The sequence below is a fragment of the Podarcis cretensis genome (assembly GCF_951804945.1).
Source record: "Podarcis cretensis genome assembly, chromosome: 15".
Taxonomy (NCBI): Eukaryota; Metazoa; Chordata; class Lepidosauria; order Squamata; family Lacertidae; genus Podarcis; species Podarcis cretensis.
The window spans coordinates 32,101,975-32,126,421 of NC_137185.1; the positions used below are offsets into that span (position 1 = coordinate 32,101,975).

Here is a 24,447-nt window from a genome sequence, read left to right on the forward strand (position 1 = left end):
GGTTAAGAACGGACCTCCGGAACGAATTAAATACGTAACTAGAGGTACCACTGTAAACCATATGTCTGAAATGGTACAGGAGAGCAATCCTGAAGCCATTTTTGACTCTGCCAGTGACCTCAAATATTCCTCTGCAGTGAGGGAGGCAAATGGGGTAAGCTTTCCCATTGTCTTTTCACTTACAAATCATTCAAATCCTGTTCTGTATTAACCGTTACAAAAGAATGCCCAGGTTGCCCAGGTAATGCAATCAGCGACCATTATTATGTATCCTGGCAGACAAAATTTCTACTGCAGACTGCCTCTTAGGATGTATGTATGATGATTTTAGGGTGGTCTTTGGCTAAGGAGTTGGGCATTGTCAAGCGTCTTTAAAGGTTCCTGCACACTTTGTTCTTGGTCTCTCTTACCTCCTTGCAAGGAAGGGAGGGAACTCTGTTGCAATAGAAAAATAAAGATTTGCCTTGCTTTTGCTGCATCCTGCCTCCATCCATTCATCTCTGAACGATCGTGGACTTGGGGGACTCAGTCCTTTGGGCAGCAAACCCCCCTATTTTTCTATAACATCACTAAAACCAGGCGAAGAAATCTTACCCAAGATCAAGAATTGCCAAGTGAATTATGAGAAACTAGTTATGGGAAAACTAGTTGCCCTTTGTACAATATTGTCAATAATTACTTCCTAAGAAAGCAAATTCAAGCAGACTTTGATTTTTGATTTTTGATATATATTTTTTAGAACATACGCCGTGATTTTATGTTAATTCACATTTATTTGCGCATTACTGTATTATGATATGAAGTAATTTCGGAGGTCTAGACAGCATATTAAAAAGCCAAAAAAAAAAAAAAAAGCAGAGACATCACCTTGCCAACAAAGGTCTGTATAGTTAAAGCCATGGTTTTCCCAGTAGTAATGTATGGAAGTGAGAGCTGGACCATAAAGAAGGCTGATCGCCGAAGAATTGATGCTTTTGAATTATGGTGCTAGAGGAGACTCTTGAGAGTCCCATGGACTGCAAGAAGATCAAACGTATCCATTCTTAAGGAAATCAGCCCTGAGTGCTCACTGGAAGGACAGATCGTAAAGCTGAGGCTCCAATACTTTGGCCACCTCATGAGAAGAGAAGACTCCCTGGAAAAGACCCTGATGTTGGGAAAGATGGAGGGCACAAGGAGAAGGGGATGACAGAGGATGAGATGGTTGGATGGTGTTGTCGAAGCTCCCAGCATGAGTTTGACCAAACTGCGGGAGGCAGCGGAAGACAGAAGTGCCTGGCGTGCTCTGGTCCATGGGGTCACGAAGAGTCGGACACGACTAAACGACTAAACAACAATTTCGGAGGTACAGAGCTTTATTGATTACCAATCAGAACTGTCAAATGAATCAATCAAAACAAAACAAAACAAAACAAAACAAAACAAAACATAAAAACAGACAAAGAGAAAAACAAACAGCAAAGCAGAAGAGTTATAATACATGAACCCCAGCACTCAGCTTCAATTTTCAAAAAGGCAAGCTGGAATGCACAGTTGTAATGGAGTTCTGTGTCCTCCATGTGGGCTTCCCTTAGGCATCTGGTTGGCCACTCGAGAACAGTGTGTTGGATGAACCTCAGGGTGGGTGACTCTCCCTGAGCCACCCTTCTCTCTAGTTTCTGTATATTTATTAGTGAAACACAATATGCTAGAGTTATGTCCCAGCTACAATAACACACAGTACCAGAATGAAGGCCGACATCTGAAAAAATTACGCAGGATATTTTCACAAATAGAAATAGAACAAGTGTAACCTGCAACAAAATGTGGCAGCATGGAGTGTGCTCCAGTTCAGGATTTCAGTCAGTCATTCCCTTTTCAGGACACTCTATTCCGTAGTTTTCTACCCCTCAAACACTCGGCCAACGTTCCATGCCCACTGAATAGAGTCGCCCCTCATCAGACTGGGGTTACCCCCACCTCCTTAAAAAAATATTTTTTGGAGGTACTACTACAGATGTTGAGATTCCCCCAGGCCTCCCAATACTTCCCTTTTGTGGACGGATATGGTGCGGTTTAGGCTGTGTAAGGACCCACACTTGAAGCATTAGTGCACTATTACGATATAGGATTGCAGAACTGAGAAATGCAGACTCGGTTAATAGATCATTTTGATGCAGAAATGTGCACTCGCCACGCACACACATGATGTCTTCCTGCACTTCAAAGAGCAGCCAGAAATCAGGGTGCATTTTTGCCCCTTTCGTCCTCTGAAAGCTAAATGGGCCTCTTCATTCTATAAAAACTATTGCTTGTATTCTATCCTCTCATGATGATTCTACTGTTGTATAGCAGCACCTTGTGGCACAATAAAAGCATCACACTGTCTTAGAACACTGAAGGAAGGTGTTTGTCTACTTGGGATGGAAGCACAGAGTCCACAGACAGAAATGTCAGTATCAAGGATCACAGAACCACTGATTGATTGATTGACTGAACTTTGTTATATCCAACTTTGAAAAGGTAAAGGGACCCCTGACCATTAGGTCCAGTCGTGACTGGGGTTGCGGCGCTCATCTCACTTTATTGGCCAAGGGAGCTGGTGTACAGCTTCTGGGTCATGTGGCCAGCATGACTAAGCTGTTTCTGGTGAACCAGAGCAGCGCATGTAAACGCCATTTACCTTCCCGCTGGAGCGGTACCTATTTATCTACTTGCACTTTGACGTGCTTTCGAACTGCTAGGTTGGCAGGAGCAGGGACCAAGCAAAGGAGCTCACCCCGTCTCGGGGATTCGAACCGCCAACCTTCTGATTGACAAGTCCTAGGCTCTGTGGTTTAACCCACAGCACCACCTGCATCCCTATATCCCACTTTAGGAAGAAGTAAATCTACATACAATCTAAATCAAAGCCTGGGAGAACAGACTTCACAACAACCTGGATGATACGAATGAATGCATCAAGTGAGCTCTTTCTGAGGAGCGTGTCCCAAAGCTGCACCACCACCACAGAAAGCTGCCTTATATCAAGTCCGACCATTGGTCCATTTACCTCAGTATTGTCAGCACTGACTGGCAGTGGCTCACCAGGGCCTCAGAAAAGAGTCTTTCCCCGCCCTTCCAGAAGATTCTAGAGATTGAACCTGGCACTCTTTGCATGCAGAACATATGTTGTACTGTACCACCAAAACATATGCCCCCCCTACATGAAAGGCCTTGATTCTCACTTTTCTCCTGCCTAATCCAGCACAGGCCCTGTTATATAGCAAGGTGAAGTGACACGATTCAGTTAGCACCATGAGTGTGGGATAGATGAATGCAGGAACTTATATCTGAAGAGTGCACTAAGACTTTTTTTTGGTCCTACTCAAACGGGAGGCAAGGCAGGGAGGATAGACACGTCATTTGGGCTGGCAATGAGCTAACTTCTAAGGTATAGGCACCCAGAGTAGGGTTCCAGCAGTGATAAACAGGATTATATGACCAAGGGAAGGGAGAGCAATCTGAAACAACTTGAGAATTCAAAGATAGCCATTTTTGGAAATTAGCACTTCTTTGAATTTTGCAGTTCAGTTCAATGATACATCCAAGTGGTCCTAAAAATGCACATATTTGTGTGAAAACAACACGTACAAAAATGCATTATTTTAGGAGAAACTGCTTTGCGAAAATGTGCATAGTAGGTAAAATTGCATACAAATATGTGTATATTAAGATAAATTCACACTGAAATGCTGATGAATTTTTATGAGACCTTTTAACCAAAAAATCACAAATTGATGTTGAAATGTAGAGAACTGGAACTTAATATTGGGAAACTGAGAAGATGAAAGAAACTGAAATTGACAGATTCGACCATCCCTAATATTAGAGGAGAAAATTTTGGGGATACCCTTGACACAGGATGTTTGTAGAAGAACACCTATTTATTAACATACACTTGTGTTGTTCGTCCGTGGACTGAAACAGGATGTTCACATGAAATCTGAAGTACTTATCTTAAGAGCTGGCCCTTCTAAGTAACTGTCCAAATTAGCTCTTATGTTGCTCATGTTATTAAACCTCCCAAGAGTAGTTTAGGTTAGAGGCTTAAAAATTTGTTTTTTAAAAAACTTGCTACCACTTCCAGTGGTCTACATGGCTCTCTAGAACTGATGTTACTACATAGTAAACTGAATACTTGTCTTGAAAAGGCTGCTTAAACCTGTTTTCTTGACAAATAAACACGTGCAGCTCCAGCTAGTATGCCATGATAGGGAAAGCTGAATCAGCTAATTTTCTCTTTTTGGCTTATGATGGTTTATTGGGTTTCGGCAATGCGCTAGTGCACAATGGCACATCACTCCTACTTCGCAACTCCCCTGGTACAAGCAACAGAAACAATGTAGGAAGCCTTGCTCCCCAGGAAGCCACTATCCATAGTGAGCAACAAACCATGGCTTCAGCAGAGGCAGACTTTAGTCTTTCAAATTTCCGTGGTGCCCTGTGCAAGGTCAAAATTTAGCAACCCTGCCTCTCACCTTCCATTCTGCTCAGTTCACTACGTCATAGTTATGATGCCCTGTAGCGCCCTCTAGGGTCAGCACCCAGTGCAGTGGAACCAATTGCTCTGCCCTAAATCTGCCTTTGGTTTAAGGCTGGCTAACGGCCATGACTTGTTGGGAAGAAACCAGTTGCAACCCAGAGCATGGCCATTACCAGAAAGCACAGGTTCTTTGGTTTCTCTCTTATACCAGGGAAGGAGGAAAGCAAGAGAAATTGGACAGTGTGTACAACCCACTGCGCAGTCCAATAGTCATGATAAGTAAGAAATGGTGGTTTATTGTGATGTGCATACCAGGCTACTAACAAGTAGTTAAATGCACAGGAGCTTCTGATATAAAAGGAGCTGGCAAGCTAAGACATGCCTGTATGGCAGGAGATGATGATAAGTAGCAGACACCAGGCAGGCATAATGTGCAGAAAGGACATTCCTTTTGTTTCTGTATTTTGGTCTAATTCTGTCTTCCCTACTTTCTTGACCTTGTAGGTTGGAAGCCAGCAAGTAGAACTGAACCATGACAGCAAGAGAAGAGAACCACTTCTCTCTCTTTTTCTTTCCCTTGCTGCTATCTCTGAAGAATCAAGCAAGGCACCAACACAAGGAAACGTTTTGCATGATCCATAACATTTCCCAGGCCATTGCTCACGTATATTATTGTCAGATGCAAATGTAGACTTTTAAAAATCAAATGTCCTTTCTAGAACTTACTGGTGGCCTTTCTATTTCTGTAAAACAGTTGGTGGGGATGATTTAATTATTTATTTTCTCAATACTTTTTCATTTTTTAAAAAATAGTAACATAATGCTATTTAGCAAATGGGATAATAATAATAATAATAATAATAATAATAATAATAATAATAATAATAATTTATTTGTACTCCGCCCATCTGGCTGGGTTTCCCCAGCCACTCTGGGCAGCTTCCAACAAAAATAAAAAATACATTAAAATATCACACATTAAAAACTTCCCTGAACAGGTGTCTTCTAAAAGTCAAATAATTGTTTATCTCTTTGACATCTGATTGGAGGGCGTTCCACAGGGTGGGTGCCACTCCCGAGAAGGCCCTCTACCTGCTTCTCGCAATGAGGGAACCACCAGAAGTCCATTGGCACTGGACCTCAGCGTCCGGGCAGAACGATGGGGGTGGAGACGCTCCTTCAGATAGACTGGGCTGAGGCCATTTAGGGCTTTAAAGGTCAACACCAACACTTTGAATTGTGCTCAGAAACGTACTGGAAGCCAATGTAGGTCTTTCAAGACCAGTGTTATGTGTTAATAAGATTAAGAAAAATTATTCAATGAAACCAGTAGTTCAAGATTACTCTAGTGGGAACAGAAACTCACACTGGGTCAGTTAGACGAGGCTGTTCAAGGGGAGGGTCACCACTGATTCTTCAGCCAAGATCACCAGGAAGCAATAAAACAGACAAGATCTGCAAACTGGAGTTTTTTAATCATCCTTGGAAAAGACCTTTTACTGAATTTGACTTACTTGTGTGTACATATAAAAAGTATTTTGGTTATGGAGGACTTTACTGGATAATATAGTGCTATATTAAATGTGCTGTGTGGAACCTTCATTTTAATTCCACTTCTAATTAATGAAAAGCAATGTGCTTTGTGGTGTTAAATGGCTCTAGGAAGAAGCAGTCCATGTTTACACCTTTACTGCAGTGTGATGAAGGCAATGGAGTTCTGCAGATAAACTAGCAAGCTGAGTCTGACAGAAAGTCCCCTGTTCGTTTGGAATGCCATGGACATGGTGTATCTTGATTTCAAAAAGGCTTTTGACAAAGCCCTCCATGATATTCTTGCAGAGAAACTGGTAAAACGTGGGCTGGATGAGGTTACTGTCAGGTGGATTTGAATCTGGTTGACTGACCCAACCCAAAGAGTACTCACTAATGGGTCCTCAATAGGGACAAATGTAAGGTTCCATATTTATGCGGGGATAACCAGCTGCACGAGGGACGCAGGTGGCGCTGTGGGTTAAAGCCTCAGCGCCTAGGACTTGCCGATCGAAAGGTCGGCGGTTCGAATCCCTGCGGCGGGGTGCGCTCCCGCTGCTCGGTCCCAGCGCCTGCCAACCTAGCAGTTCGAAAGCACCTCCGGGTGCAAGTAGATAAATAGGGACCGCTTACCAGCGGGAAGGTAAACGGCGTTTCCGTGTGCGGCTCTGGCTCGCCAGAGCAGCAATGTCACGCTGGCCACGTGACCCGGAAGTGTCTCCGGACAGCGCTGGCCCCTGGCCTCTTGAGTGAGATGGGCGCACAACCCCAGAGTCTGTCAAGACTGGCCCGTACGGGCAGGGGTACCTTTACCTTTACCTTAACCAGCTGCACAAATATAAGATGGGGAGGACGGGACACCTGGCTTGCTAGCAGTACATGAGAAAAGGATCTAGGGGACTTAGTAGACCACGAGCTTAACATGAGTGTGATGCACCATATTTGGTGGGATTGTAAAAAGGTAAAAGCTTATTGGGAAATGATATATAATGAATTGAAGAAAATGTTGAAAATAACTTTTGTAAAAAAACCAGAAGCCTTTCTACTAGGTATTTTAGGCCAAGATATACCGAAAGAAAAGAGGACTTTATTTATGTATGCCACTACAGCAGCGAGAATGTTGATTGCACAAAATTGGAAGACTGGAGAAATACCAACTAAAGAACAATGGCAGGAGAAGCTGATGAACTATGCAGAACTGGCAAAAATGACAGACAAAGAGAAAAAGACGACAGTGACTTTAAAAAAGAATGGGAACCATTTATATTATACTTGCAGAAACAAAGAAAGTCTATAGACCTGATGGCAGGATTTAAATAAACATCCACATTATTAGTATTAAAACATGTGTTGAAGATAGAGAAATAATATGGTGTATTCATTGCTATTTTTATTATTTTAGGTTTGATGTTCTTGTATGAATATGTTATTAGTAGTTTTTTCTTTTAGGAGGTAGCAAAGTGGGTGAAAGGAGAAACAAATCAGAAGCGGAAGTTAGGGGAAGCCCAGGAGGGGAGGGAGGAAGGAATGCATAGTAAATGTTATAAATATGAGATGTATGTAATGAATGAAAAAGGAAAATGAATAAACAAAATAAAAAAACAAAAACAAAACATGAGCATGATGCATCACATGGCGGAGGGAGCAAGCTTGTTTTATCCTGCTCCGGAGTCTTAGACTTCAACCAATGGCTTCAAGTTACAAGAAAGTAGAATCCGACTAAACATCTGGAAGAATTTTCTGGCAGAGCTGTTTGACAGTGGAACAGATTCCCTCGGAAGATGGTGAACTTGGAGGCTTTAAAGAGAGGCTGGATGGCCATTTCTCATGCGTGCTTTAGTTGAAATTCCGGCTTTGTAGGGAATTGGACTATATGACTCTTGGGTCCCTTCCAACTCTACAATTCTATTATTCTACATATGGTCAGACTATCACTTTGTCACAGTAACAGTGTTAAACAGAGTTTAAGAATCAGAAGCCCTCCACACAGCAATCCACTTCTTTGTGATTTGTGGTGGTTCTGGAAAAGAAGAAGAAGAATTTACTGGAGTGAGGAGTTGACTCCCATTTCTCATTAATAGGGAAAATGCCATCTACAGATGAAATGTAACATTAAGGTAGCACTTGATACACAAAGCCATGGCAAAGAGGAGCCAGGGCAGTCAAGTGAAATTTCAAAGAAGTGGATGGGTGGGCCTACTGAAGTTGCATATCGTCAACAAATGCATGCTTCTTATCCTTTGAGTGGATTGTGTACACACCCCTAAATGCGCCATACATTTAAAGCAGTAATATACCACCTTAAACACTCATCACTTTCCCAAATGATTTATGGGAACTGTAGTTGGTTAGGGGTGCTGAGAGTTGTTAAAAGGTAAAGGTAAAGGTAACCCTGCCCGTACGGGCCAGTCTTGACAGACTCTAGGGTTGTGCGCTCATCTCACTCTAGAGGCCGGGAGCCAGCGCTGTCCGCAGCACTTCCGGGTCACGTGGCCAGCATGACAAGCTGCATCTGGCGAGCCAGTGTAGCACACGGAACGCCGTTTACCTTCCCGCTGGTAAGCGGTCCCTATTTATCTACTTGCACCCGGAGGTGCTTTCGAACTGCTAGGTTGGCAGGTGCTGGGACCGAGCAACAGGAGCGCACCCCGCCGCGGGGATTCCAACCGCCGACCTTTCGATCGGCAAGTCCTAGGCGCTGAGGCTTTTACCCACAGCGCCACCTGCGTCCCCGCTGAGAGACCCTTATTCCCTTCATTGAGCTACAGTTTCCTGAGTAGTTTAATAATCAGTACATTTCTCCATCTAGTCCAGGGGTAGGCGAGTAGTCAAGATATTATGGACAACAACTCCCATCATCCCCAGTTGTTGGCTGTACTGGCTAAGGGATATGGGAGTTATACTCCAGAATATCTGGAGGGCATCAGTTTGCCTGCCCATTATCCTGTTGTTGTTGTTGTTTTTTACAGTAGCCAACTAGATGCTTCTTGGAAACCCAAAAGCAGGAGAAGATGCCTATAGGCCTCTCCTATGGGGTTGGGGGAGAGCCGGCCCTACCATCAGTTAGAGAGAGGTTTGGGGTGTCAGAAAAGGCCAGAAAACTTAGTTATTTAATTCTAATTCATTTTCCCACACACCCCATTTCTTCTTACCTGTTCACATATAATTAAAAATAAATTAACAAATTAATGATAATATTTTATACACATATGCCTACATATGCTTACATGTATAGTTGTTCATACTGAAATAATCCTTACTTTTGATATTATTTCTTTGTCACTTGGGTTCATGTGACTTTGTCTTTTCTTACTTACTGGGGGAATGGCACTATGGTCTTTTCAGTGAATGTATGATCCAACCCCCCCCCCCTGCAGTATTTTACCTTAGCCCAGTACACAGGGACATCACTGCAGAGGATATTCACTGTGGTTCCTAGAGTTGTGCGATCTGCCAGTTCTCCTCGCTTGAAGCTGTAGGACATGTGGTCATCTCCTGAGCCCTTGTAGGAAACAAGGTGAAATTTAGTATATGGGTAGTGCAGATTTTCACTTAGATGTCAAGGTGTCAATGCTCTGGTTCCTTGGTTTTGAGGAATGCTCACAGTGGTGCAGCTAATTTTAGACCTTGTATTTAGTGGTCTTATCCTCCCACCTGCGGTTTAGACAGTCATTTATTTTGCGAAGCATACAATCAACATTTCTCTTCTCCTCCCCCCATCCAATGCCTGCTATTCCAGCTTTACAACCTCTTCTACATTCCTAAAATGTTAATGCAAAAAAACCCACAAACAAATCTGAGGTTGTTTTTTTTTAGTACAATACTTTGAGCATCTGCAGTTTCATAATTTCAACTTATAAATTGTAGCACTAGCAAGAGCACAGGAATAAAATGGGGTTCGCTTCTCCTGGCCTGATGCTTAAAGGCACATTTAGCGACGTTTCATTGTAGTAAACGGCTATATCTATCATCTATCTATCTATCTATCTATCTATCTATCTATCTATCTATCCATCTATCTATCCATCCATCTATCCATCTATCCATCTATCTATCTATCTATCTATCTATCTATCTATCTATCTATCTATCTATCTATCTATCTATCTCTATCATCTATCTATCTATCTATCTATCTATCTATCTATCTATCTATCTATCTATCATCTATCTATCTCTATCTATCTCTATCTATCTATCATCTATCTATCTATCTATCTATTTATCTATCTATCATCTATCTATCTATGTAAACATAAGAAAATGAGCATCTGCAATTATGTCCATGCCTACCAGGTCATCTTCCGACAATACAGTGCTTTTTAAAATAAGAAGAAAGGAAGGATGCTCTAGTGAACAGTGCCAGGAGGACAGCTGATAATGGGAGGCCTGTTTGCTGCTGCCCCCATTATCTGCCACTCTCTGGGCTTCCAGACGCTCCAAATGTCCCTATTTTCCAGGAACAGTCCTGGATTTACAGAAGCCATCCCAGTTCTGATCCCAGAATGTCCTGCTTTATCCTTAAAGGTAAAGCTAAAGGGACCCCTGACCATTAGGTCCAGTTGCGGACGACTCTGGGGTTGCGGCGCTCATCTCGCTTTATTGGCCGAGGGAGCCGGCGTACATCTTCCAGGTCATCTGGCCAGGATGACTAAGCCACTTCTGACGAACCAGAGCAGTGCATGGAAACACCGTTTACCTTCCTGTCACAGCGGTACCTATTTATCTACTTGCACTTTGACGTGCTTTCGAACTGCTAAGTGGGCAGGAGCAGGGACCGAGCAACGAGAGCTCACCCCATCGCGGGGATTCGAACCGCTGACCTTCTAATTGGCAAGTCCTAGGCTCTGTGGTTTAACCCACAGCGCCACCCGCATCCCTCGCTTTATCCTTTGGACGTCCCTATTTTCACTGGAGAAATGTTGGAGGGTATGGAGTTATGCGATCCCTGAGCCAAGGAGATAAGTAACTTTACAACCTTTATGAGACATCTAAAGGCAACCCTGTATTGGGAAGGTTTTTTTTTTAAAAATGCTTAATGTTTTATTATAGTTTTATATATGTTGGAACCTGCCCAGAATGGTTGGGGCAACCCAGCCAGATGGGTGGGGTATAAATAATAAAATTATTATTATTATTATGGAATAGGACAACCTGATTTTCACTGCAGAAATTTTGGAGGGTATGGGCTTCTGCCTCAAGGTCTAATCCTAGCTGCCCTACTGAAGCAGTCAGTTAAGGTTTCTGGTACACAGCACAATCTACATGAAATGTAAGGGAAAAATGGGGAAATGGTGCTCTCTGCTACCCCATTCTCTCAACTGCTGTATTATTTAATAAGCGTTGGGGAGAAATTCTCCACACCCCATATCTACTTACTTGTTCATCAAAGTGCTCTATTCCTTGGGTGATTTCATGTAGGCTGGGCACATCAACTGAATCCATTGCCACCACTGAGCATTGTTTTCTGTCCTGAATTCGGAAGCCGATCAGACGCTAGGAACAAAGCAGGAAGCAGAGAAGATTTGGGGATAAATTAAGGAATGCCCTCCTCCAAGTGTGCAGCTGGTACTGTGCTTAAACAGGGGGTGGGAGGCAAGTTCCTTGCTAGAGATTATTAGGAAATGGATTGGAAAGAAAAACTGCTAATATCATAATACCGTTATGCAAGTCTGTTGCTTGTTGCAGTGACGTAGAATTGGGGGGGGGCAGGGGGGCTGTTGTCCCGGGCACAAAATTTGGGGATGGCATAAAAATTCAAAAGAAAAATAAACCACTTTGAGGTGTGTTTTATTTTTTTAAAAAAAAAACACACAATCAAGTGGTGTCAAGCGGTGTAAGAATTACATGGAATAAATAATAATAAAATAATCAGCCACTGACCCTGTCCCCTCTCCCTGCTGGGAAGACCCTTCCCCACCACCATCGTTGCCCAGCCCTGATAGGAACCATGGGTCAGGGCAGAGCTTTCCAAACTGTGTGTCGCAACACATCAGTGTGTCAGCTTCAGTGTGTAAGTGTGTCTTGCAAACGCTCCCCATTCTCCTCCTGGGGCTGGAAAAGGGTTAGTTTAACCTCTGGTTTGCTAGTAAAACTGAATTACTGTGTCCCAAAATGATGCATGTCTAAAAAGTTTGTCACCAACGTGAAAAGTTTGGAAAGCTCTGGATTAGGGAGAGCCACGGGCACTGGCAATCCACGCTACGTCCCAGTCTTATTGTAAACTACAACCTCCAGTTTGTGATTAATGTAAGGTTGCCATACGTCTGGAATTTCCTGAACATGTGTCCAGGGGAAAATTTTTGGAAAATTAGCAAAATGTCCTGGATTTATAGCTCAACAACTTTGAGTATCCATAAAAAAATAACTTTTGTGTCCTGAATTTTAGTTTTAGAAATATGGCAACCCTAAATTAACACCAAGCCACAATTCTTTGAAAGCAAAACTAAACTCAGCAGAAGTCGTCCTCCTGAGAGGAGGAAAATGGAGGAGGCAGCACATGAGCTCAAGGCTTTGTTTGGACTCATAGAAGCTCATCTACATACTGCTAAACCAAGCTTTAGTGTCCCATGTGTACTGGGCTGTGAATTAAGAAAGGCACCATGGGTTTCAGTGTAATGTTGCAGAAGATCCTATAGGGACAGAACTCTAAGACTATTCAGTTCAACCACCTGAGATGGTAAAATGTCTTAGAACGTTTTGATGTCCACCTAGAATATATTTGACACTTACGTGTTTATAGTCGTAGACAACAGTTGCTGAGGTCGTATTGCTCTGGATATGAAAGGCAGCAACACTTTCCTGGTTGTTCACCATCATAGTTTGCTCAACCACTTCGCCATCTCCTGTATTACTAGTGATTTTAATTATCTACAAAGGAGAGAGACAAGTTTCAACAGGGAAATGCATTTTCTATGTTCTTGGTACTTTGCATGGTTGATCTCGAAGTACAAATCTGAAGCATTTTAGCTGGTGCTATAGAGTCATATCAAAATAAAGGAGACATGGCAAGAGGGTGTGATCCTGCTCCCTAGCTCATGCATTTAATAAACACACAAGCACTTTTCAGATGATTAATATGTGTGTAGCAGTGATGGATTAAATTTTAATCTCTAAATAAATGCCGAATTGGCAATCATAGAGAAGGGAAGTTGTCTGTTCCTATAATTCTCCCTGTTTCTGTGTACATTACTGAGGTCCAATTAAATGCCTTAACAATGATGTAAGCGTATTTATTATAGAGAGACTTGATTCTGGTGTTACTATTTCCACCTTCAAATAACTTGTGGACGGAGGAATAATACTATTCCTTCCACCGTGTCCCTGTGTGCATAGGCAAAGGTTTTCTCCACTTATGCTGCTAGACATCTTTTAGTTGGAGGACCTGGGATTTAGAACTTTGGGCTGGTATCTGGCAATTTGTGCACTTAAATCCTAAACTAAACAAAGTCCCAAATAACCCAATAGAGCTGGGAATAGGGAACCTGTGTCCCTCCACATGCTGTTGGACTACATTTCCCATCAACATTGACCCTTGGCTATGATGACTGGGGCTGATGGGAGCGGGAATCCACCGACATCTGGAGAGTCACACGTTCCCCACCCTTTGTATCCTGCTAAATTCTTTTCAGATTGAATCCATTGACATTAATGAACCTAAGTTAGTCATGTTCATTAATTTCAAGGGATCTACTTGGAGTGGGATCATCACTGGATACAACCCAGTGTATGTGAGACACTTTGAGCACTCCAAAACACTTTATGAAATGGTAGTATGATGATATCTCAATGGAAACCCCATATTGAGAGGACGTATACCTCTGAATCTCAAATACCATCAACAAAAGTCATTTGACTTCATGACCTCCTGCTCATCCAAAATCAGACTGGCAGGGTTCATCAGCACCAACACTGGCCCTGCACATCACCCTATGGAATGAGTGGCTGGTCTGCAAGTCAATGTTTAAATTTCCTATAATCTGTCAGAGTGATTCTCCCTTGGACACTGGGAGGAATTTCAAATGATGATCAGCTGTGGCCAATGATCAGCCTTACTCTTTTGAAAGACACTACCTTTCTTTTCAGTCTTCTACTCACCTTTTCGGTGTGTTGCTGTGTCATGTAAACTCCAATGAGAATCGCTCCAATAATGATAATGGCCAGAAGCACCAGGATGACAGAGATGAGGATCATTTGCTTCCTGTCCTTAGGCACTCTGGGTATAAACCTGAGGGCCTGGGAAATAGAGACAGGGACTTAGCTGGGAAAGGTCAGAGCATTACTCTCTTCACCCACAGATTCCCATCCCTATGGCACATTCTGAAACAGTGAGCTGCAACACGGTTTAAGCAGGACAGCTGTGGGAGCTTCTTATTTCAAGTAAAGGCTTTTCGTGAGGAAGGTTATATTTTAATACTAAAAAAAGGAACCATTTCTTGAAACACGAATCAAGTAACAGCTCTAGAGAATGCAGAAATCATTGTTTTAATTTCTGTGCCTACCTTAGAATGGTAGGATTTGCAGGATTGTGCCTTGCACATAATTAAAACTTAATAATTGTTGAGTACCATATTTTTCACTCTATAAGATGCACCAGACCATAAGACACACCTAGTTTTTGGAGGAGGAAAACAAGAAAAAAAATATTCTGAATCTCAGAAGCCAGAACAACAAGAGGGATCGCTGCGCTGTGAAAGCAGCCATCCCTCTTGCTGCTCTGGCTTCTGGGATAGCTGCACAGCCTGCATTCGCTCCATATGACGCACACACAATTCCCCTTACTTTTTAGGAGGAAAAAAGTGAGTCTTATAGAGCAAAAAATACGGTAATTTTAGCCGCAATTCTATGGCCCATGGGATCGTGCTCAAGGGGCCATAGGATACATCAGAGCTCCTTTTGCAGTCTTGGAGACTGAGACTAGCAGTGGCTTTTCAGTTTTTCAGGCAGGATTTCCCCCCAGCCCTATCTGGGGACACCAGGGAATTGACCCCAGGACGTTTTGCATGCAAAAATGTGCCCAACCATCGAGCTTTCTCCTCAGGGAAGCAAGCTAGTTTAAGAGGGTTTAAGAGGGTGCAGACCAGGCTACATAGGACGCCAGTGGCGCTGTGATCTAAACCACTGAGCCTCTTGGGCTTGCCGATCGGAAGGTTGGTGGTTCGAATCCCCTTGATGGAGTGAGCTTCTGTTGCTCTGTCCCAGCTTCTGCCAAATGGCAGTTTGAAAGCATACCAGTGCAAGTAGATAAATAGGTACTGCTGTGGCAGGAAGGTAATCAGCGTTTCCATGCACTGCGGCTTATGTCATGGTGTTCTGATGCACCAAAAGCAGTTTAGTCATGCTGGCCACATGACCCGGAAAGCTGTCTGTGGACGAACACTGGCACCCTCGGCCTGAAAGCGAGATGAGCACTGCAACCCCATAGTCGTCTTTGACTGGACTATGGCGTCCTTTACCTTTTACCTTTAGCTTTTTACATAGGACACACAGCTCTGTCATCTTCATGGCTACCCTTCATCCTCCATCAACTGCAACCTGAAGCTGGTGCCTCATCCTGCCTAATGATATGGCAGGCCGTATTTGTGTCAGCATCTGTCAGTTTTGCTACTGAGTTATTATCAAAATGAGTTCTCTTGCACACTCCAAATACCATTTTCTGTCAAATAGGTTCCCCACCCTCCAAAAAATCTACAGTACTTACTATGGGTTCTGATGACATGTTGACCTGACAGCCGACTTTGGAGTCCATCTCTGCTGCGATGTCAAATGAAAACTACCACAGCCAGTTCACCTTTATAAAGGAAGATCTATGGGCAGGATGAGGCCAAAGGTTCCTGACAAACTCGATCATGGGAAATATGATCACCAGTAATTACCGTACATCTGACCTGGCATTTGACCTCCTTTAGCTGAAGGGGGAATTTCTATTTGAGCAGTATACCATGGAGAGAGCTTTAGAAAGCACAGCAAACACCCACAAAAACTAGAATTTTCACATTTTTAAGAGTGACTTAGCAACTGATTACCCAACATATTGAGGTTCTCTCTTAAATTTGTTAATCAATGGTTGTATCCAACTAAGGTATACTCGGAATAGACCTATTGAAATTAATGAACTTAAGTTAGTCATGTCCATTAACTCTAGTAGGTTGGCTGTGAGTAGGACTTGAATTGGATACAGCCCCAATTATTTAACTATAATGGGTTCAGGAAGTCCCTGATATCTACTGGTAGATGTTGTTGGGCTACAACTCTTGCTGGCACAGCTGATGGCCAGAGATGATACATCTGGAGGACCACAGGTTCCCCATCCCATCTGAGTGTTTTCCGGGAAATGGGAAGTTGTAAGTTTGATGGGGATTAGAACCTCTAAGAGGAAGGAAGCTGGAATGAAGGGAGACCACAGGGAGGAGAGCTGAAGGGAAGGGATAGTGAGAGTAACCAGAGAGAAGTATGGGTGGAAGAGACAGATCAAGCAGATGAAAATGTCCTCTTCACATATAATGCATGCCAAGAAGAACATTGCTTGTGTGGACTGCTGACGAAGTAGAAACTATAAGCCCAAGGTAGTGCAATGTGGCTACCAAGGTTGAATTTCACATACCAGTTTGAACCAACCAGCCAATTCTTTGGCCACATGCTTCCAGTCGTAGTTTATAAACCGCCCTACCCCCTAGATGAGTTGTGGGCATATTGGCAATGCACCTCAGGGTGCTAGGAAGCATTCTGGGTTGAGATCAGATAGCAGGGTCTGTGCACCCCCATTTTAATCTCTCACAATGCCTCAGAGTGACAGTACATTGAACTCTCATGGTAAATTGGGACAAGTTAAACTGGCAGTTTCTAGCCATGCTTGCATCATTCCGCCACTGCCAGATAAACTTGGAGGGAGACTCATCAGTGGAGGAGGAGGCTCAACAGAGGCAACAGTTCCTGAATTATTTAAAGGTAAAGGGACCCCTGACCATTAGGTCCAGTCATGGACGACTCTGGGGTTGCGGCGCTCATCTCGCTCTATAGGCCGATGGAGCCGGTGTTTGTCTGCAGACAGCTTCCGGGTCATGTGGCCAGCATGACTAAGCTGCTTCTGGCGAACCAGAGCAGTACATGGAAACACCGTTTACCTTCCCACCAGAGTGGTACCTATTTATCTACTTGCACTTTGACGCAAAAACATTGCACAAAAACATTGGCAGGATCATTGTACAGTGGTCCCTCGCAAGACGAAATTAATCCATTCCGTGAGGCTCTTCGTCTAGCGGTTTTTTCGTCTTCCGAAGCAAGCCCATTGACAGCTTAGTGGATTAGCGCTATTAGCGGTTTAGCGGCTTTTAGAGGATCAGCTGATCGGCTTAGAGCTTAGGAAAAGGGTGGGGGAGGGAAAAAACCCCGCAGGAACTCGCAAGACATTTTCGTCTTGCGAAGCAAGCCCATAGGGAAATTCGTTTTGCGAAGCGCCTCCAAAACGGAAAACCCTTTTGTCTAGTGGGTTTTCCGTCTTGCGAGGCGTTCGTCTTGCGGGGCACCACTGTAATAATCTGCAGCTTCATAGGAGTATATATTTAAAGTACAATGGTACCTCGGGTTACAGACGCTTCAAGTTACAGATGCTTCAGGTTACAGACTCCGCTAACCCAGAAATAGTACCTCGGGTTAAGAACTTTGCTTCAGGATGAGAACAGAAATTATGCGGCGGCGGTGGGAGGCCCCATTAGCTAAAGTGGTACCTCAGGTTAAGAACAGTTTCAGGTTAAGAACAGACCTCCAGAACAAATTAAGTACGTAAGGAGAGGTACCACTGTAGATAATTAAATGAGCAAATTGAATGAATTTGGATCTGCAGAAGATATTAAAAAATAGATTTAAGGAACTACAGAGAGAGGAAGAAGGAAGTCAAGCTTTGAAATGTTAAAACGATTGTAAAATTAATGAAATGTATAAACCTGAAAAGTATAAATAAAAATTAAAAACTAAACGATACTTTGAGCGGGCCCGGCCCCTTTCCCACAAAGATCAAAGGGGCCAGAGACACGTCTGGCCCCTAGAGTTGGTGCACCTGCACAGGGTCTTCATCACACCTGTTTCAGCCCTTGGCAGACCCTGCCCATGTGACAGGAAGACTGTGACCATGTTGTTGTTTTCCCTTGTTCCCCCTCAATACACGTATCTGCCAAAATACTGGGAAACAAGAGGAAGTTACAATGGTTATCTTATCAGGTGGCCAGTTTAGCAGCTTTTATAGACCTAGTTATTGGGGAAATCTACCTGTATACACAACTGATAAGCATAGGTTTATGATGCTGAGTGCAACCAGAAAGTTTTCCATGTGCAACTGTAAAACGTCAGCCTTACAAATGGAAATTGCTACCTGCATACAAAACCGACAAGGGTACATTTTTTGATGCTGCACCGGAGGCTACAGGCCTCCATTTTCCACATCCTTGCTGTCACACGGAAGAAGAGATTCTGTACATATATCTGTCTACTCCTGTAGATAGCTATTTTATTGGACACCTTTATATACAGGCACCCCCCCCCATTTCCATGAGGGCGGTGTTCCAGGTCATTGTCGATGTCACCAGGATGTGCATAAGCTTGCCCTGCCCTGTTTTGCCTCCGTTCTGCCCCATGCTGAAAACGGCATCCCGTCCCCCATTTCTCTGATGAAAATAGAGATGTTCCATTCCATAATGATTATTTTACTATTCATACCCCACACATCTTATAGGGTTGCCCCAGCACTCTGGGCAGCTTCCAACATATATATAAAACATAATAAAACATTAAACATTCAGAATACTTCCCTATACAGGATTGCCTTCAGACAGTTCAGGGGTTGCATAACTCCATACCCTCCAACATTTCTCCAATGAAAATAGGGACATCCTAAGGAAAAGCGGGACATTCTGGACGCAATCAGAAACCGGGACAGCTTCTCTAAAACAGGGACGTCCCTGGAAAATAGGGACACTTGGAGGGTCTGAAACTGTGCACACATTTGTGGTTGTACACATGCCAATCGCACACAAATGGGGGTTTGCCTGCATATAAGCAAAGCAATTCAAATAATTATCCACCACTTTTTGGTAGTCACACCCACCCTCCTGGCAGATGTAGACATCTGAAGGCAGTCCTGATTTGGGAAGCTTTTAATGTTTGATGTGTGTGTGTTTTCTTTCACTCTATATTTTTGTTGAAAGCCTCCCAGAGTGGCTGAGACAACAAAAGCATATTATGTTAGCAAATGTGTTTGGTTTTTTTGTATGTATAATAATAATAATAATAATAATAATAATAATAATAATAATAAGTTTAATTATGGAGAAGTGATAGGAAACTGAGCACAGCCTTATTGTAATACTGTACATTGTTCCTGATGTTATAAGAATCCTATGTTCCCAAATATAAAATAAATGTTCATAAATGTACAAGGAAACACATACATAAGTATATAAACCACATGTCTGAAATAGTGTTGTTGTTGTTTAGTCGTTTAGTCGTGTCCGACTCTTCGTGACCCCATGGACCAGAGCACACCAGGCACTCCTGTCTTCCACTGCCTCCCGCAGTTTGCTCAAACTCATGTTTGCAGCTTCGAGAACACTGTCCCACCATCTCGTCCTCTGTCGCCCCTTCTCCTTGTGCCCTCAATCTGAAATAGTACAGGAGAGCAATACTGAAGTCATTTTGACTCTCCCAAATTGACCTCAATATATTTCTCTGCAAGAAGGGAGGAAATGGAGAAAGCCTCCCCTTTGTCTTTTTCCTTACAAATCCTGTCTTAAGGGTGTATTTGTGTATGAACAGGTTGAAGGTTGAGCCTGGGACCTGGGACTCAGAAACTGAAATATTTACCATCACAAAAAGAATGGCCAGGTTGCCTAGGTAAAGCAATCAGTGACCATTAACAGATATCCTGGCAAACAGGATTTCTGCTGTAGACCACCTCCTTCTGTAATGTTTGCACAATGTTTTGGGGGGTGGTCTTGGTCTACAGCAGGCTTCCTCATTCTTGGCCCTTCAGGTGTTTTTGGCCTACAACTCCCATGATCCCTAGCTAGCAGGACCAGTGGGTGGGGATGACGGGAATTGTAGTCTCAAAACACCTGGAGGGCCAAGGTTGAGGAAGCCTGGTCTACAGGGTGGGCAATTTCAAAAGTCTATATATGGGCTTGTGCACCATTGTTCTGGGTTCTTCCTCCCTCCTGCGTATGGTGAGTGAGGACCCTGTTGCAACAGTTTAATAAAGATCAGGCTTACTAGCTGCTTTGCTTCTCAATATTCTCTGGCTGACCTCTGTTGTTTTCTCCTACCGATAGGTAACCCACTTAAGGACTCTATACGGGCTCTTGGATACCCCATAAGGGAAAAGGAGCAGGTTTTTTCTATAACACTGACTTTTATACCATTCCTCAATAAAATTCCGCTCTTCCTTTCACAGTGTTACCCCAAAACTGAACCCTGCCGTACCCTTCCCAGCCCAAGCTCACCACGTAGGAGCAAGAGGAAACTTTAATTCTATTCACTGCTCACCCCCACGCCCCCGTGTTATGGTGTTCCAAGCTCTGGGCTTCCAACACCTTAAGCAATCTCCTAACAACTATCATTCTCCTGCTAACTTATAAACCCTGATGTCACTTTTTCACAGACTTGATAGCTTAGCCTGCCCCAGAGGCACCATTTGCCTGGGGAGTTTGTAGCCAGGGCTGCTGCAGTGAACAACCGTGGAAGCCTTTGGGAGGCAGAGACGTGCGAGGGCATCAGAGAAGGGACAGAAGGAAAAAGGGACAGAGGCCAGTGTTGCCCACGGTACTCTGACTATCATTCAAGGTGCCCCAGGGTGCCAAGGCAAACTGGATGAAAACCACTGACTTAGCCAAATATGAGACGTGGTGAGAATAAACCAAACTTTGTTGCTACAATAAAAGCTGAATGTACCAGGCACTTATATGATGGTCTTAATTAGAGCGGCTGGATATTTACAGTATATTTCTTTTCCTACCTTAACCTGTCCTGCCTAATCTACCCATTACTCCACACCACCCACATCAGAGAGGAACAGAAGGGCATGGGCACTGCATGACAAAAGAACAGGTTTATATCAGTACCATGTCACGGAACTGAAATCCTTCCAGGATGTTTCAGTCTTCTGTGGATATAATTCCTAGCTCCAACATGTCCTGAGCTGAGGTAGAAGAATCCTTTATTGAGAACAGGAAATTACCTTGTAATTAATAGAGCAGATCCAGATTGTCCCTAGATATTGCTTTTTCATGCCCAGATGACTGCCTCTATTTCCTTAAAGAACACAATATAGCATCCCTTCCCTTGGCACTGGGCATTCCCATTGAAGAGTCGCCATGCAGTGTGGTCGCTTCATCCTCCTGTCTCTCATTGTGGGCCTTTTCGCACCCTGGCCTGAGCTGCTGGGCATCTCTGCGTCAGATACAGGTATGAGCTCTCTCTCCTCTTACACCTTCTAAATCTTATGTGTACCATGGCTGTACTTCCCCCTATTTCTCTCCAGTTCTTTAACCTGCCTCTCTACATAGGGTTGCCCCTTTCCATAAGGCCCAAGTGATGTGGAGCTTGCTTTCTTGTAGGCAACACATGCACCCAATTATATTGATCACGCTATGGGAGTTTGAGGAGCTTGTGTGCCTACAAAGATTCCCTGGGCTGACTTTGCCCAGTGAGTGAACATGTGACCTTGAAAGGAGCTCAATGGATTCTCCATGGTGGCTCAAAATGAAGAGCTGTGGAGTTGTATCCAACATATTTCTACTCAGAGTAGATCCATTCAAATAGATGACTCTAAGTTAAACACAACAATTCATTTCAATGCCTCTATGCCAAGTATGACAACGTTGTATACCAGCTGTGGTCCTTGCTTGGGATCAGTGTCAGCACCTGGAATTCTCAGAAGTTGCTGGCATTCTAGCGCCCTGCCCAAGGCCACAGTAGATCAGCGATACTCTGGTTGTTCTGTGAGTCACTCTTTAAACTTTACACTATGTTCCCGGGGAAGCAACATTCTGGGAACTACAGTGGTACCTTGGGTTAAGTACTTAATTCGTTCCGGAGGTCCGTTCTTAACCTGAAACTATTCTTAACCTGAAGCACCACTTTAGCTAATGGGGCCTCCTGCTGCTGTCGCACTGCCGGAGCACGATTTCTGTTCTCATCCTGTAGCAAAGTTCTTAATCCGGGGTACTATTTCTGGGTTAGCGGAGTCTGTAACCTGAAGCGTATGGAACCTGAAGCGTATGGAACCCGAAGTACCACTGTATCAGATTTGGAGTACACCTACCCTTGAATAGTCTGATCTCTCTCTTCAGCAATCTTTGCCAACTAAGCTCAGGGCTCAGGGTGTGGACATAGGAGTCTTGTTCATGGTCAGTGTTGACTTCTGGCATCCTCCTCCTCCTCCTCCTCTTCTTCTTCTTCTTCTTCTTCTTCTTCTTCTTCTTCTTCTTCTTCTTCTTCTCTTACCATGTATCTCAGTGGTCTGAGTTAGCTCTGTAGCCCCAAGCCCCAAGAGATTTCCACTCAAATTTACTATGGTGGTAATTATGCTAAATCCATTTAAAGGGCTATGGAGAAATCACAACAAGCACCAAAGTTTCAACTGGGCTGCTGGTCTGTTACCATAACTATTAGATCCCCATTCAGAAGTTCCTCATTGGATACTTAGGAGGGCTATCTTCAGGACTCACATGGTCAATGTCGTTGCTTTCTGTGTTTCAGACTTTGATATAATGTTTATATGAGACTTGCCTTTGTTTTCTTTTACCCACCAGATACTCTACCTGATATATGCAAACTCCCTGTACATATAGGAAGGTGCAGAGCTAGTATTCCACGTTTTTTCTTCAATACTGAAACCATGAAGTGTGAGCCGTTCATTTTCGGTGGATGTAAACCGAATGCAAATAACTTTTTGAAGTATGCTTCTTGCTATCAGGAATGTGGACGCTTTGGTAAGAACAAATAACTTGCTAATTTAGGGCTGGAACTGTGAACATTTGGGGGCAAATGGGCACATTTCAAAATTTGAGAAACTCTGAAGGGTGCATGTCCCCTTTTCTTGAAAACATGAAAGGCCTCCAAGTACAATATTATTATCTCTCTCTCTCCAAACCCCTCCAATACAACCCCAGAAAGGCAACATCCTCTCCCCTTAAACATAACTGAAGAGAAATCATTGTTTGAAATGATTTTTGGTACATTTTACATATTGCAGATTTTATTTGAGACCACTGAACAAGACTCATGGTCAAAAAGCCTTTGGCTTACTTTTCTCAAGGTATCTTAGCACAATGACAAACAGAATGTCTGAGAAGATAAAGACCAATTAAAATAAAATAATGTGTACCATTACAGTGGTACCTCGGGTTAAGTACTTAATTCGTTCCAGAGGTCCGTTCTTAACCTGAAACTGTTTTTAACCTGAAGCACCACTTTAGCTAATGGGGCCTCCCTCGGCTGCCACGCCGCCAAAGCAAGATTTCTGATCTCATCCTGAAGCAAAGTTCTTAACCCAAGGTACTATTTCTGGGTTAGTGGAGTCCGGTAACATGAAGCATCTGTAACTTGAAGGGTATGTAACCTGAGGTACCACTGTACTCAATAACAGCCAAACTCAATGTCTGTTCTCAGTTGCTTTTTGACTGACCAGTCTTCTCCAGTAGAACATAAACCATACAGAATACAGTAACATCAACTTCAGTATAGCTGCAAATAATATCATATATTTTATGATGTGCTGCAACATAAGTATCTTTCCAGCTTTTCAAACTGAGAAATCTAAAGTACTGAGCCTACTCTCAGGCAGCCATGGCCAGACTCCAGAAGGGATTCTTCCTTCAGGTAGAAAATATCTGACAGGGCTGGTGCAAAATCTAGCCACTCCCTGTCTCCATGGCTCTTTAGCGCAACTCCAGGGCATGGGCAGATAGCAACAGATTGCAATTGCATGAACTGCAACTCCCGTGCAGAGTTCCAAAGGAAAAACACACACCAAGGCAGCAGAATTCTTCAGTTATAGTTTACTGAGGTTTAAAAGCGTACAGGATCGTACTGGATCCCCAGTAAAGTCCCCAAACTTCATCTCCTAAGACCTCATCCAGTTACAGAAGCAAAGAAACAGACAGTATAACAGAAAGCATAGAAAGAGACACAGAACTGCTCTGTAGGCAGGAAATATATCATCTGCCTCTGAGCGTTGACCAGGAGCCCCACAGACTCACGAGATAAACAACTGCTGCAAGCTTGTATTTGAGAACATTCAAGAAAGTACTACACCATAAAACTCACAATGCTTGACGATATCATCCCTTGAAAGGAAAATGAACAATGGCATCTGTTTCTGAAGGAAGATCTGCTCACCTTTTATCACCTTGAGTCGCTCCTGA

General features: G+C 43.4%; 1 protein-coding gene across 1 annotated transcript; it reads right to left on the minus strand.

The window, feature by feature from the left end:
* Positions 1–7,936: 7,936 nt before the first annotated feature.
* Positions 7,937–14,574, minus strand: LOC307204582 (surfactant protein C-like; the record flags this gene model as incomplete). The annotated part of the gene is made up of 6 exons (XM_079956186.1): positions 7,937–8,054; positions 9,420–9,536; positions 11,414–11,530; positions 12,767–12,904; positions 14,132–14,269; positions 14,536–14,574. The coding sequence occupies 6 exons, from the start codon at positions 14,572–14,574 to the stop codon at positions 7,974–7,976; spliced, it is 630 nt and encodes a 209-aa protein (XP_079812312.1). The 3' UTR covers positions 7,937–7,973.
* Between the last annotated feature and the right edge of the window lie 9,873 nt (positions 14,575–24,447).